The sequence below is a fragment of the Cyprinodon variegatus genome, unplaced genomic scaffold (assembly GCF_000732505.1).
Source record: "Cyprinodon variegatus isolate N-32 unplaced genomic scaffold, C_variegatus-1.0 Scaffold679, whole genome shotgun sequence".
Classification (NCBI taxonomy): Eukaryota; Metazoa; Chordata; class Actinopteri; order Cyprinodontiformes; family Cyprinodontidae; genus Cyprinodon; species Cyprinodon variegatus.
This window is the reverse complement of record NW_015151132.1, coordinates 355,009-367,575: the sequence shown is the minus strand read 5'-3', so window position 1 is coordinate 367,575 and position 12,567 is coordinate 355,009. Positions and strand designations below refer to the sequence as shown.

Below are 12,567 nucleotides of genomic sequence, written 5' to 3'. Positions count from 1 at the left end.
CATCTATAAACAAGGGTGTACAAAAAAGTGTACAAAAAAGTATTGCCAAAATAGTTAGCTTTGTGTGTCCTCCTAGCTATGTCTATTTTCAGGTATATTATTGCTGGTTTAGACTTTTAAGAAAAGATAAACACTTCAGAAACAAGAGCAGATGCAGGCAGGTGGATCTAAAACAGTCCCTCTTGTTGCCAAATTGTTGAAAAACATACTAAATTACCACCTAAGGTGTTTACTCAGGGGCCAAAACATGTACTAAAGTGCCCTCTCATAGGCCAAAAAATTTGCTAAAATGTCCGCTTTGGGGGTCAAAATGCATGCTAAAGTGCCCTCCGTAGTGGTGAGGACGAGCTAAATGTGCTTTTCTTTTTCTTTCTGCCCCTGCCCTTCAAAAAGTCTGTGCACGCCTCTGGTCCTAATAGAAACAAAAGTGACAAATAGCTGTACAAGACTGATGCAGCATTATATGTATAACCACAACATTCATATAAACAAAACCTAACAACATAACCGTACACAGAAGCAATTACCCAAAGGTCTAAATAACAGCAACAGTTATGCGTCAGTGTGGGCGATGTGTCCTGAGCTGTCTGACTTCCTCACCAACTTCTTGTCAATTGTGTTTCAGCTGGTAAATCACACTGTGATCATGAGTAATGATACTTTCAATGACACGGTTATAAAAAGACAGTAGCAGCTCATAGGAACTATAATTTTTTCCTTGACCTTAAAAGGCATATTCACTGCTACACTTCTGTCATAAGAGCACTGATGTTAACAGTCTATTTTAGGTCCTGAGAGATGAGTGTTCCCTGTAGATTTAAAGGGCTGACCATTTCCCATTGGTCAGGTGATAAGTTCTTCCCTTTTTCTCCTGTGTTTTTCCACACATTCCTTAATTTAGACGGGGTTGATTGTCAGTCTCCTGATAGAGAATTAAATGACAGAATTTGAAATCTTCATTCCTGGCTTTGTTTATTAATAATAGTAATAATAATTTCATTATCTCACCATAGGGAAATTTACCTCTGCATTTAACCCATTCCCTTGGGGAGCAGTGGGCTGCCATTATGCGGCACCCGGCGAGCAGTGTGGGGTTAGGGGTCTTGCTCAGGGACCCAGACTGTAGGCTTTGAGGTTTGAACCGGGTACTTGCAACCCTCTCAGAGCACAAGTACACTGCTCTAACCACTAGGCCAACACTAAAGCAATCACAGTGATGTCACCTGCAAGTTTTATGAAAATGCTGCATTCTGATGCAGCAAAGCCTTATAGGGACAAAAAGACCAAACATGCTATAAACCCATGAATGACTCAGTTAGTATGGTGCAACATCAGAGTACTTTATATTTCTTACTCAAAGATATGAAAAACCCAATACAAGCTTGATGCCAGTTATTGCTATTTCATTTAGGAAGGAATTGCTTCTCCCCATAGGGCCAGATTGGTTAATTACATTTCATGTAATTCCCAGCCACACTTTTTGAGCCTGGCTGGGTCTTTGTGAAAGATGCAGGCAGGATGCTTTGATCATGTTTGTTCAGCCTGGTTTTATCTCTCACACTTATTTCTGCTTTTGTGTAAAATATTGTGTAATATTTGTTAGTTAACAAAGCTGTTACTTCTCAATCAACTTTTTACAGTTTCTCTCATTTGAGTTTATAATTATCCTTTGTCATGCACTATGGCTCAGAGTTTCACCATCTCCCTCTATGATGTTTGATGTTTCACTAACTTACTGTTTAAAAACAAGTGAACATTTTATATTGCTAGTTTAATATCCTTATTTACATGAATGCCACTTTTGACTAGCTCACAGTTTTTCCAATTTTATGTTCAGAAGAACCAATATGAGTTTTAAAAAAGTTATTCTTATTAAAAACAAAAAAACAAAACAACTATTATAATAAAATAGCTTGCACAAAACCACCATCTCATTTGATACTTGGAGAGAAAAAGGACAATTGCTTAAACTTTGTAACCTTATTTTATGTATGCACAGAAAACTAAAATATATTTCTTTAGATCTGTATAAATAATAATAAGAAATGATATGTTTAAACATATCCAAGCCAGAATACACTGCAACATAATGTAAAAATTGTTGATTTTCATTGTTTTTCTGGTTTTTATTTATATGTTACAAAGGATTTTATGTTTTTACATGTTTTATTTTGGGTCAGGAAAAGGGCAGCTGACATAACTGCAGATCCCAATCACCCTTTTACCTTTAAAGTTTATAATTACCATCCATGACTTAAGAAATAGACACTTTTTCAGGGGATTCCATTTTATATCCATCCATCCTTTTTCTGTCACACTTTATCCCAGCTGGGGTCACGAGGGGTGCCGGTGCCTATTTCTAGCTGTCAACGGGTGAGAGGCGGGGTCCACCCTGGCAGGTCGCCAGTCCATCACAGGGCAACACAGAGACAAATAGGACAAACAACCATTCATGCACACCCTCACACCTAAGGAGAATTTAGATAAGCCAATTAACCCAACAGTCATGTTTTTGGACTGTGGAAGGAAGCAGGAGTACCCAGAGAGACCCCATGTATGCTCAGGGAGAACATGCAAACTCCATGCAGAAAGACCCCGGGCAGGGAATCTAACCTGGAACCTTCTTGCTGTAAGGCAGCAGTGCTACCCACTGCGCCACTGAGCAGCCTTTCCATTTTATGATTAAGTTTAATTTGTTGCATGCTGAGGCTTTTTTAGCAGAGCTGCAATCAGTGGACCCAAGAACTAAGGTGTGTTTATGGTGTGGATTGACCTGTTTGGTCCTGGTCTCTATTTAAATCTGTGTTACTGGAGTAGAGCCATGTTGCCATCTATCTGCAACCCTTCAGCTAGGTTTAGGAATAAGGAAGAGAAGCAGGAGGAGCTGATGTAAAAAAAACACAAACAACAAATAAGCTCAAATAAGACCAATAATGCTAGACATAGAAAGATTATTTTTCCTTTTAAACTTGCCAAACAATTAACTAACAAAGTTTTGATGAAAACAGAAAAGAAGTGTGATTTCTGTAGGCAGGGGACCTGTTAGCCACTGTAGACTTAAAACCACATAGGATCTCTCATATTTAGACAACATGATTAATAATATAAAGCAAAAAGTGCAGGCCATTGCTCACTCTTGGTTTCATAATGGGTGTACCCTAGTTTGCATTTTGGTAAAGGTCACTGGATATTTATATACCAATTATCTATTGAATAATAATAATAAAAAAAAGAAAACTGCTGATCCTTGAAGAGTGCTATAATGTTGCATCTAGTAATTTTCGTTTTAACATTGTGGGTTTGTTTGTTTGTTTGTTTTCTAATTCTTGCATCAGTAAAAAAAAAATGTTAATGTGTTTCTGCATGAACCACTTGAGCTCACAAATCAAATTTAGTTTGCATAACAAGCATTTGGGTGCACATGAAGCTATTGTTCAGATAAGTTGGTTTGGAAAGAACAAGTAAGAAAAAAAACAGGGTTATATAATTATGTACCTATAAACATGTTTTTATTGTTGCTTGATTTCATGGAACATTTCTCTAAATGCAGACAAAATGTGGGGAGTTGGACGGTGTACCTCGGAAGAGAGACTCAGCTCGGTTCTAATAGTAACGAGGTTGCAAGGAGTGTGTCCCAGATCATCGTCCATCCAAACTACAACAACACATTGTATAACAATGACATCGCCTTGATGAAGCTTAGCACCCTGGTCACTTTCAACAACTTCATCCAACCCGTCTGCCTCGCCAGTAACACCAGTCAGTTCTTCAACGCCACTTCATGCTGGATTACTGGCTGGGGAAAACTAGCAAGCAATGGTGAGAAACCTGCGTAGAGTTTTGTATCTAAACTACATCTGTAGTTTTATTTATTTATTTTTTTATTGTATCCCATAAACCCGACTTTCTCACTTTCACCCTCAGAGTCCTTGCCAGCATCTGAGAAACTACAAGAGGTTCAGGTTCCTGTCATTGGAAACAATCAGTGCGCCTGCAGTTATATACCAACAGATGCAAATATCACAGGCAGAATGATTTGTGCTGGGCAAGAGAATAAAGGAGCATGTCAGGTAAAAACACTAACAAAGTAAAAATATCTAAATAAGGAATATTTTCCTTAGCTGATCCACAAATACACCCTCTGCTGAAAACATTCACATTTTGACACGTTACAACATCTATAACTATCAGTATTTCCTTTGATAAACCAACAAAAAGCTTCAGTGAATGGGATTAAGGATATGAAAATTCAGCCAGACACAATTGATAAATCACAGGATTCATACATCTGAAAAACATCTGCAAGAGCAAACCTGGAACACGGCAAGGGGGGAGGACCGGTTAGTGGCTGCTAAAGTTCCTGTGGCACATTTTTCATTAAACAGAACAAATAAAAACGGAACAAAAGCTCAATAATGTGGAAAAAATAGGTAGTTATTTTACACATCATTGTGATCAAAGACAAAGTAAAAGACAATCATGACCAAAGTGGGCATATAACCTACTCACAACCTGACAGCTGACGGGAAGTGATAATGAAAGGGAACTCCAGGATAATTAATTGTATGAACTTCAATTATAAATAGTTCAGGTAGATGGCAGGTTGCTCAACCACAGCATGCAGGAATACTCAGACACCAGTTTTTATGACTTTTCTCAGGTAAAGAGGATAAGCGCTGTTTTAAGCAAAGCTATAGAAATAACAGGTTACTCTACAGCTGGGCTGGTCCCACCAAGAACAGCATGTTATGATTTCAGTATTCTTTTGAGCTGACTGCCTCAATCAAGAAACATGTAAATTCACTGGAGATATTATGTCAGAAGGGCTGATATTTTATAGATGAAGGTGGGAGATGCTATTTTAGTGTTTTAGAAAATCTAATGTGAAGTCCTAAAATCATTTGCTGCTGCTCCATCATGCTCTGCGTAACCTGCTTGTGTTTCTATTACTCCTGTGTGGCGCTGCCTGCTCTGCTAGTGGCTCCAACACCTAAAGCTGTGCTCTGCTATCTGATGAAAGCTGCTCTATCTCTGTGATAGTGACGGAAACGATTCAGTGGAAACAACACATTCTCTATAGCTGTCTGTATTGTCAGCTTTTGTAACACGTGTCAGTTTATGTGCAAGGGTTCCTTTTCAACGTCATAAAAGAGCGTAAAAAAAAAAATAAGATAGTGGTCTGAAAGTGCTTTTTTATCAGTTTTATGTTCACATAAATTTAAAAGAGTTTAAATTAGAAAAGGATGTTGCAAGTACTTTAAAGTGTGAACTTATTTATAAGGACCCAAGACAAAAACCACCAACCTTTTGACCCAAGACAAAAACCACCAACCTGTATGAGGTCAGTCCTGATGGTGAATACTTTTCCGGGAGTTGTTTTGTTTTGGACATTGAAAAAGATTTAGAAAGATGCAACCCTATCTGTCTTCAGCCTGCTCGCTTCGGAGAAAAAACAGGGAATGTCAAGAAAGGAAACGCTGGAAAGGTTTGCTAGACAGTGTTCAGAGGGCAGGAACAGGTGGGATAATCCAGGGTACTGAAATGCCATTAGTTAGAGCAGGAAGTCTTCAGGGCAATGGTCTGAAACTCAAATGCAATGGTTAAAAAAAACAACAACCCAAAAACCAACAATAGGCTGCAACTTCTTGCAACTTGATCCCAACTTGATATTGTCTTGATTTTGGATCCATCTATTTCCCACATCACATTTAACCTTCCTTGTATTTTTTAAGTTTTGGCAGACAAATATTTTTAGTGCACCTTTTCTCATATGTTTAAAATATCCTTTACCCGACCCGTATCCTTGATTGTGATAAATTACAAATTAAATTTATTTATTTATTTTTTGGTTTTTAATAATAGCTTTTTTTTCGTTGTCTTTTCTTTTCTTTTTGTTTTTATTTTACCACTGTCACATAGAAGCTTTATTTGTTCCTTGTAAAAGTAGCAGATTCTCCCACCTGAGCTATGAATCCCTGCAGCTCCACCAGAGTTACTGTAGTCTATTGCTCTTATTCATCCTTACACTCCCGTTCAGTGAAGCTGGTGGTTAAAAGTTGTAACATGACAAAATGTGTAAGGTTTTTGCACGACTCCATATTGTTTGTATTAAACACTGAACTATTCTGCTGTATCAGGGAGACTCCGGCGGGCCTCTGCAATGCAAACAGAATTCCAGGTGGATCCAGGCTGGTATCACAAGTTTCGGGATACCCTGTGCTACTGCCTCGTTTCCTGAAGTCTACGCTCGGGTCTCTGAGTTTCAGTCGTGGATCACAGATCAGATCAGTGGGACCACAGCTGACTTTGTGACCTTCACCTCTAATGGCACTGATGCAGATAGCAACTTTACGTGTTCTACCTCTGCCACCGGAGACTCAAGCAAACTACTTGCAGAGCTCTCTTCTTTGATCCTTGCAACAGGGATACATTTATATCTTACTCACTAGAAACCTATTTCTGAAATTTTTGCTGTTTTTTTTTTTTTTAATCAGGTAGCAAAATAATTATATTGGACCATAATTAATGTTGGTCATAGGTGAATTTAAGAATGATTTTTACTGTTTAATGGTCTTGGAAGAAACCAACCATTGCAGGCGGGTAACATGAAGGTTATTGAAAATGTTTAACAAAATTTTGAAAATGTTGAGGCTCATGGAAAAGCTTCTGAAACAAATAGGTGGCACATGATCATAGAAAACTCAGAGGATTTGAAAGGATGATCTGACTAAGTATGACTTACATCAGGGATGGGTAGAGGTGACTAAGGGTTGACAGCTGTGGACAATGACTAAATAGAGTAAACACAAAAACACACAATAAAGGGAAATGGAACATGACCAAACCAAAATTATCTGGAAATTACAAAACATAACAGCCCAGCTAATTGAACTGACACAGAATTGTTCACCAAAATGGTGAACATGGATCAGAGGAACAGAATCATGACAACTATGAAATGCAAAAAGTTAAGTTTACTGTGTATTAATGAATAATAAAGCCTATAATCCTTTATAAAGCTGTCAGATTTATGTGCAAGCGGTTTTAGAATTTCATTGACATTGACATTACATCATTGTTTCTACTGAAATTGATATTAAAATCTTGGATTGTACCACCAAGTCAAAAGTTGATTCTAATACAGAGATAAAAATTTAGTCTAGAAGTTAAAAGGCCTTCCATCTCCAACCCATGGATATCACCACCAAAGATAAATCATCAAAAATTCCAGGAAATAAATAAAAAGCTGTTTTTGATTGCTGTAATGCTAAAAAAGAGTTTTCCCTCATGCAGGAGTTTTTACTTACTGAATAAATCCCTCATAAGTTGTAAATGAAATAATGCAACTGCAATAAGATTCATATATTTTATAGCAGCAAACAGGTTGGAGAAAAAGTGTCACTATGCATGCTCAACATCAGAGAGTAAAGTATGTCAACTATGTCAAAGTGGTGCAGCTGTCTGCCTGCACGTCCTAAATGGACCGGAGGCCCATGACGCTCAGACCGATTTTAGACACAAGCTGGACACAATAGAGAACATGTTCAGGCCATGAACACACAAAAAATAACTGATCTCAAGGTCTGGTATATAAACTGCATAACACCAACAAAACTGACATTTTCAAGCTATATTAGAGACGACAATCATCATTAGTCTGTGTTAAGTTTTAAAGTATGCTCAATAATTTTACAGTTTTTGCTGTAAGTGAGGGGAAAAACCTGATCAGGGGTGATTTCCTGCACACCACTCTGTAGCAATTAAATTAGAGGAACTCATTAAATGTCACAGAAATAAGTAAAAGAAACATCTAAGCCAAAGCAGAACAAATGTTATCTAAGAGAAAATGAGAACCAAGCTTATGGTTGCATGCAATAGCAATAGATGTGCATGGAGCTGGTTTCTTGTGTATCCTAAGGAAAATAAAACCTTACAAACTTCATGGGTCCACAAGGAATTTTACAAATACTTTTTTTAACAAAATCCATATTTCAATCTGTATTTATTAGGCGCACCAGGGCTTTTTGCAATATCATATGTTATTGAAATCTTAAAGAAATCACTTTTATATTGTCCATCTCTCTTTTTGAAGGTATGTCAATTTATATATTATAGAACATGCTGAAAATGAGTTTAGTTCTCATTTCTTCATAAGATAATAGTTCTTTATAAAGAATGTTTTAGTCTTCAAATACTAGTTTTCATCAAACAAGACTGTCTCTCTGAACATTTTAGCAAACATATGGTAGGCTCTTGTGTTTGTGTAGCAAACTGTCCGGCTAAACCAAAAATGTTTAGCTGCATAGAAATAGTGACAATCGAAAGAATTTTTTTGGTAAAAAAGTTCCTGAAAAGAAGGCTCAGAAAGCCGAAGAGATTATTAACCATAGTGATACAAAAAGAAACATCTGTTATTAAGCAAATAGCCTAACCCTTCTTCCGCTTGCTGCTCATGCATTTAGTCACATGAAACAACCCCACCCTAATTTTGTGGTCAATTACATTAAAGATGTTTTTTTATTTGTTTTTATTTTATTGTAGTGTTTTGGGACCAGTTCCTATTTTATGAGGTTTACGTCCTGATGACTATTAAGTAAAATGTAGTAACAACTATATTATTAATTAGGGCTTTTGTCAGCTTTCATCTAATTGCAGTAACACAAAGTAGAGTTTAATCTATATCAATTTACTACTATTTAGTTAGAAATGGTACAAAAAATGCTAAGAAACACAATGACATCGGGTTGTAATTTGTCGGTTCTCTTAATCTTAATCTCTTAAGATTAAGAGATTATATTTTTTTACTTTTACCTTTAAAATAATTGAGATCCCAATGATATCACTCTATGTTCGAACATCTGAGATAAATTTATCACAAACCGGACAGATAAGGACAGATATGTTTAACAGTTTCAGTATTGGGTTTTGTTTAACCTCATTTAAATCAAATTCAGTTGAAAACAAAAATCATATTTTAAAATTTAAACAGCCAATGTTTTGTTTACATTACTATTAACATTATGACTTAGTTTTATAGAGCTGAGTAAGACTATGTTAAACAATTAATATATGATATGTAAGTGGTCTAAAAGGTTTTTATAAATTTTTTGTCAAACCTAGATTTTAAGATTCTATTGTACCAAAAAATTAAAATAAACTAAATAGGTTTAAAGCATAATTAAACGGCAACAAAGCTCAGTATGTGGAAAAAGGCTGAGTAAAACAGGATGAAACACCCTCTCAACGGTATTAAGTTAGATGTTGTGTATTTTCGCAACAGATAAACATCACTTGTTACTGGGGAACATAGTAATGGATGAGGGAACTTACTATAAACTTGTAAAACATTGAATTCTATTTTTTAGAGTTTCACTCTGGTTCAGAGCACGGAGGAGACATACAGACATGACAGACACCTTCAAATAACATCGTGTTATAATGACTTGATGTTGCTTTTTTCTCTCCAAATTTCCTGTTCAGTTGTTTGAAAGCTTAGCAACTGATCTGTGGTATTACAGTAAACATTTAAAAACAAAAATATAGCATGTTCCAATTATTTTAAGCAACAGTTACATAGCTGCTACTTTAAAGATTTATATTCACATTATGATATAATTGTTAAGATGTTTAATATATTTATTTTAAGTAGAAAAAGGAACTGGGTTTTAAATACGCATCAGCTGTGTTACTGTACACCAATGACAAGGATTTACCATTCTGTGTGCTGGTGCCTATCTTCAGCTGTCTTAGGTCGGGAGGTGGGATACAACCTGGACAGGTCACTAGTCCATCACAGGGCATGCCTAAAACCTAATCTGGAATTCAAAAAATCTAAAAAAGGAAATTAAGCTGTAGATCCTACCCCAAACTAGACTTTTGTACTATATTACCTTTAAATTATAGATGTTATGCCTTTTGTTCTTAAAGGTAAAAGTTTACAACTCCTTAGGGTTGCTTTCACTTTGGGCCTGCTATTAAACATTAGGAGAGCAAAATTGTCTGCAGAAAATAAAATAAAAAAGTAGCAACATGCAAAAAGTGGCCCTGTTGCAGGAGATCTACGCAGATTGTGTGCACATTGGATAACAACTGACAGAGCTGCTCCGACCTTCTTTTTTAAATAAAGAATTTGTCTGTGTTCATGGAAGTTTGGAGACGCAGGTGAACATCAGAGCTGGTTGTAATATTGTTAGTGATTACTTTAAAAATGATAAGGACAAAAATATCCATCCATTTTTTACAGCGAGTGTATTACTGCTGATGCAGCACCGATCCGTCTATCGAACTCCCGCTCCATCGATCCCTCACTTGTGAACAAGACCCTGAGATATTTGAACTCCTCCACTTGAGACAAGGACTCTCCACTGACCTGAAGAGTTGAGTCCCCCTTTCTTCGGTGGAGAATAATGGCCTCGGACCTGGAGGTGCTGATCCTCATCCCGGCCGCTTCACACTCGGCTGCAAACAACCCCAGTTCATGCCAAAGGTCCTGGTTTGATGAGGCCAAAAAGACAACATCATCTGCAAACAGAAGAGATGATATCCTGACGTTCCCAAAGCGGACACCCTCCGGGCCCTGGCTGTGCCTAGAAATTCTTGTAAATGTAATGAACAGAACCGGTGACAAAGGGCAGCCCTGGCGGAGACCAACATGCACTGGGAACAGGTCTGATTTACTGCCGGCAATGAGAACCAAGCTCCTGTTGTGGTCATCCAGAGAATGGACAGCCCTTAAAAAAGGGCCCCACATCCCTTATTCCCAGAGCACTCCCCACAGGGCACCATGAGGGACACAGTTGAACGCCTTCTCCAGATCCACAAAACACAAGTTGACTGGCTGGGCGAACTCCCACAAACTCCCACGAACCCTCGAATGGGTTCAGATCGGATCAGATCAACGAAGCATATGACGTACTAATGACGACAAAAACACAACCACAAGCCAGGCTACTCTTGCCGAAACCGGGAGAAGAGCAAAAACATCTTTTCCTCTGAGAAAAGCCTCCAGAGCAGTGTTTTGCTCTTCTTTCAGTGAAGAAATACTCTGTAATTCCGATAAAACTTGCTCGATAGCCACGCTAACGCTAGTTTCATCGGCTGAAGCTGCCATGTTCTTTAGACTGAACTGTTGCGCTTCTCGTTGCGTCACACCTCAACCAGCCTCAAAGCCAACGCTGATTTGACGTTCGTTTGGTGAACGGCTTCAAATTTTCTTTAACGGAGAGTCTCCAGACTGATTAGCGAGTGAAATCTTGAAAGCTTGCGAGATCAGGATGGTCTCACGAGGCTAGCATCAGTGTGCATCAGTGTGGGAATTCATTGAACGGCATATCAAGAACAGAGGAGAACTGTAGATACACTTTTATGTAGAAGCAGAAATACATTTAGTGCTATGAATGGAATGTGTGACATGTTTACTGGAAGGAGAAACTGGCTATGTTTACATGCACAAAACTGACTGTTACAAGTTTTGGAATTATCAGGTCTGATCTTTTATATGGATGTTAGTGATCAGAATATAGTGTTTGATTAAGAATGTGTCATGTAAACATACCAAAATAAATTCTATGATGGCATCTAACCAGAGCAACTAGCTCCTCAAAGCAGAAACACAGGAAATATATAAAGGTTAAAAATGTAATTGTGTAATTTGGGGATTTTTTTTTTAACTGTGAATTAACTGGATTTTTTAGGATAGGCAGGGCAGGCATTTGAAGGACCAGGTGCAGACTCAATACAAAGAAAACACAAAATCTAATCTTAAACTTTTGTTGCTGTATTGTTATTTTTTAGTTTATTCCTGCCGTATTTTGCAGCAATTTTCAAACAACTCATAATTTTCTATACAACTACTATTCTCGGAGGTCTATGTTAGCTAATTTGACTACTTTAAAATTAAGAGATAATGAAAGAGATTTTTCTTGTGACTGCAAGTCTGCATGAATCTGAATCCACCATGAAATGCAACCTGCTGCAATGCGTGGCGATTTTAATTCTGTGAGGAGGCAGCTGTGACTAAAATAGGTGAAATCTTTGTTGTGGCTGATGTTTGGTGTTTCATTGCAGCTTGAACTGCATGTAGCTAAGACACACTCTGTTCTTTACAGAGCCCTTTGTGATACAGATGTGAGTTTTATTTATGTTTGTAAAGCACAGTTAGATCAAAAATCATTTTTATCTCATTTGTGACATGATCATTTTTTCTATTGTTTGATAAAATATGGAAGTTAGTCTTGGAACATTTATTTAAAAAAGGTTTCCTTTTTTATTGTTGGTGAGGTTTAAAAGATAAGCTGTTTCTTCATTTTGTCAATGTTGTTTATTCTGCCTTTTGAAGTTCACAATAAAAAGGAAGTAAAAAAAAAAACAATAAGTTTGGATAAAAACTTTATTTCATGGTACCTGTATATGTTGTACACTGAACTTGTCTGAGGCAGATCAAGGAACAAAATGTGTAAAAACAAAATGGGAATCTTCACCTGTACAAAAAGGTGTAAAGAAATAAAAGCTAAGGGAATGGAGACACATTTTCCATCAACCACTAAATGCAAAGTTTTTCCTATTTCC

At 37.2% G+C, this 12,567-nt stretch overlaps 1 protein-coding gene across 2 annotated transcripts in view; it reads left to right on the top strand.

The window, feature by feature from the left end:
- Window positions 1-6,906, top strand: part of LOC107097218 (testisin-like) — a 13,089-nt gene extending 6,183 nt beyond the window's left edge. For both annotated transcript variants that reach the window (XM_015394284.1, XM_015394283.1), the window contains exons 5-7: window positions 3,551-3,819; window positions 3,925-4,070; window positions 6,138-6,906. In XM_015394284.1, the coding sequence (XP_015249770.1) occupies window positions 3,551-3,819; window positions 3,925-4,070; window positions 6,138-6,449 (727 nt within the window). In that variant the 3' untranslated portion in view covers window positions 6,450-6,906. The remainder of the gene's footprint in view (window positions 1-3,550; window positions 3,820-3,924; window positions 4,071-6,137) is intronic.
- The last annotated feature ends 5,661 nt before the right edge of the window (window positions 6,907-12,567 follow it).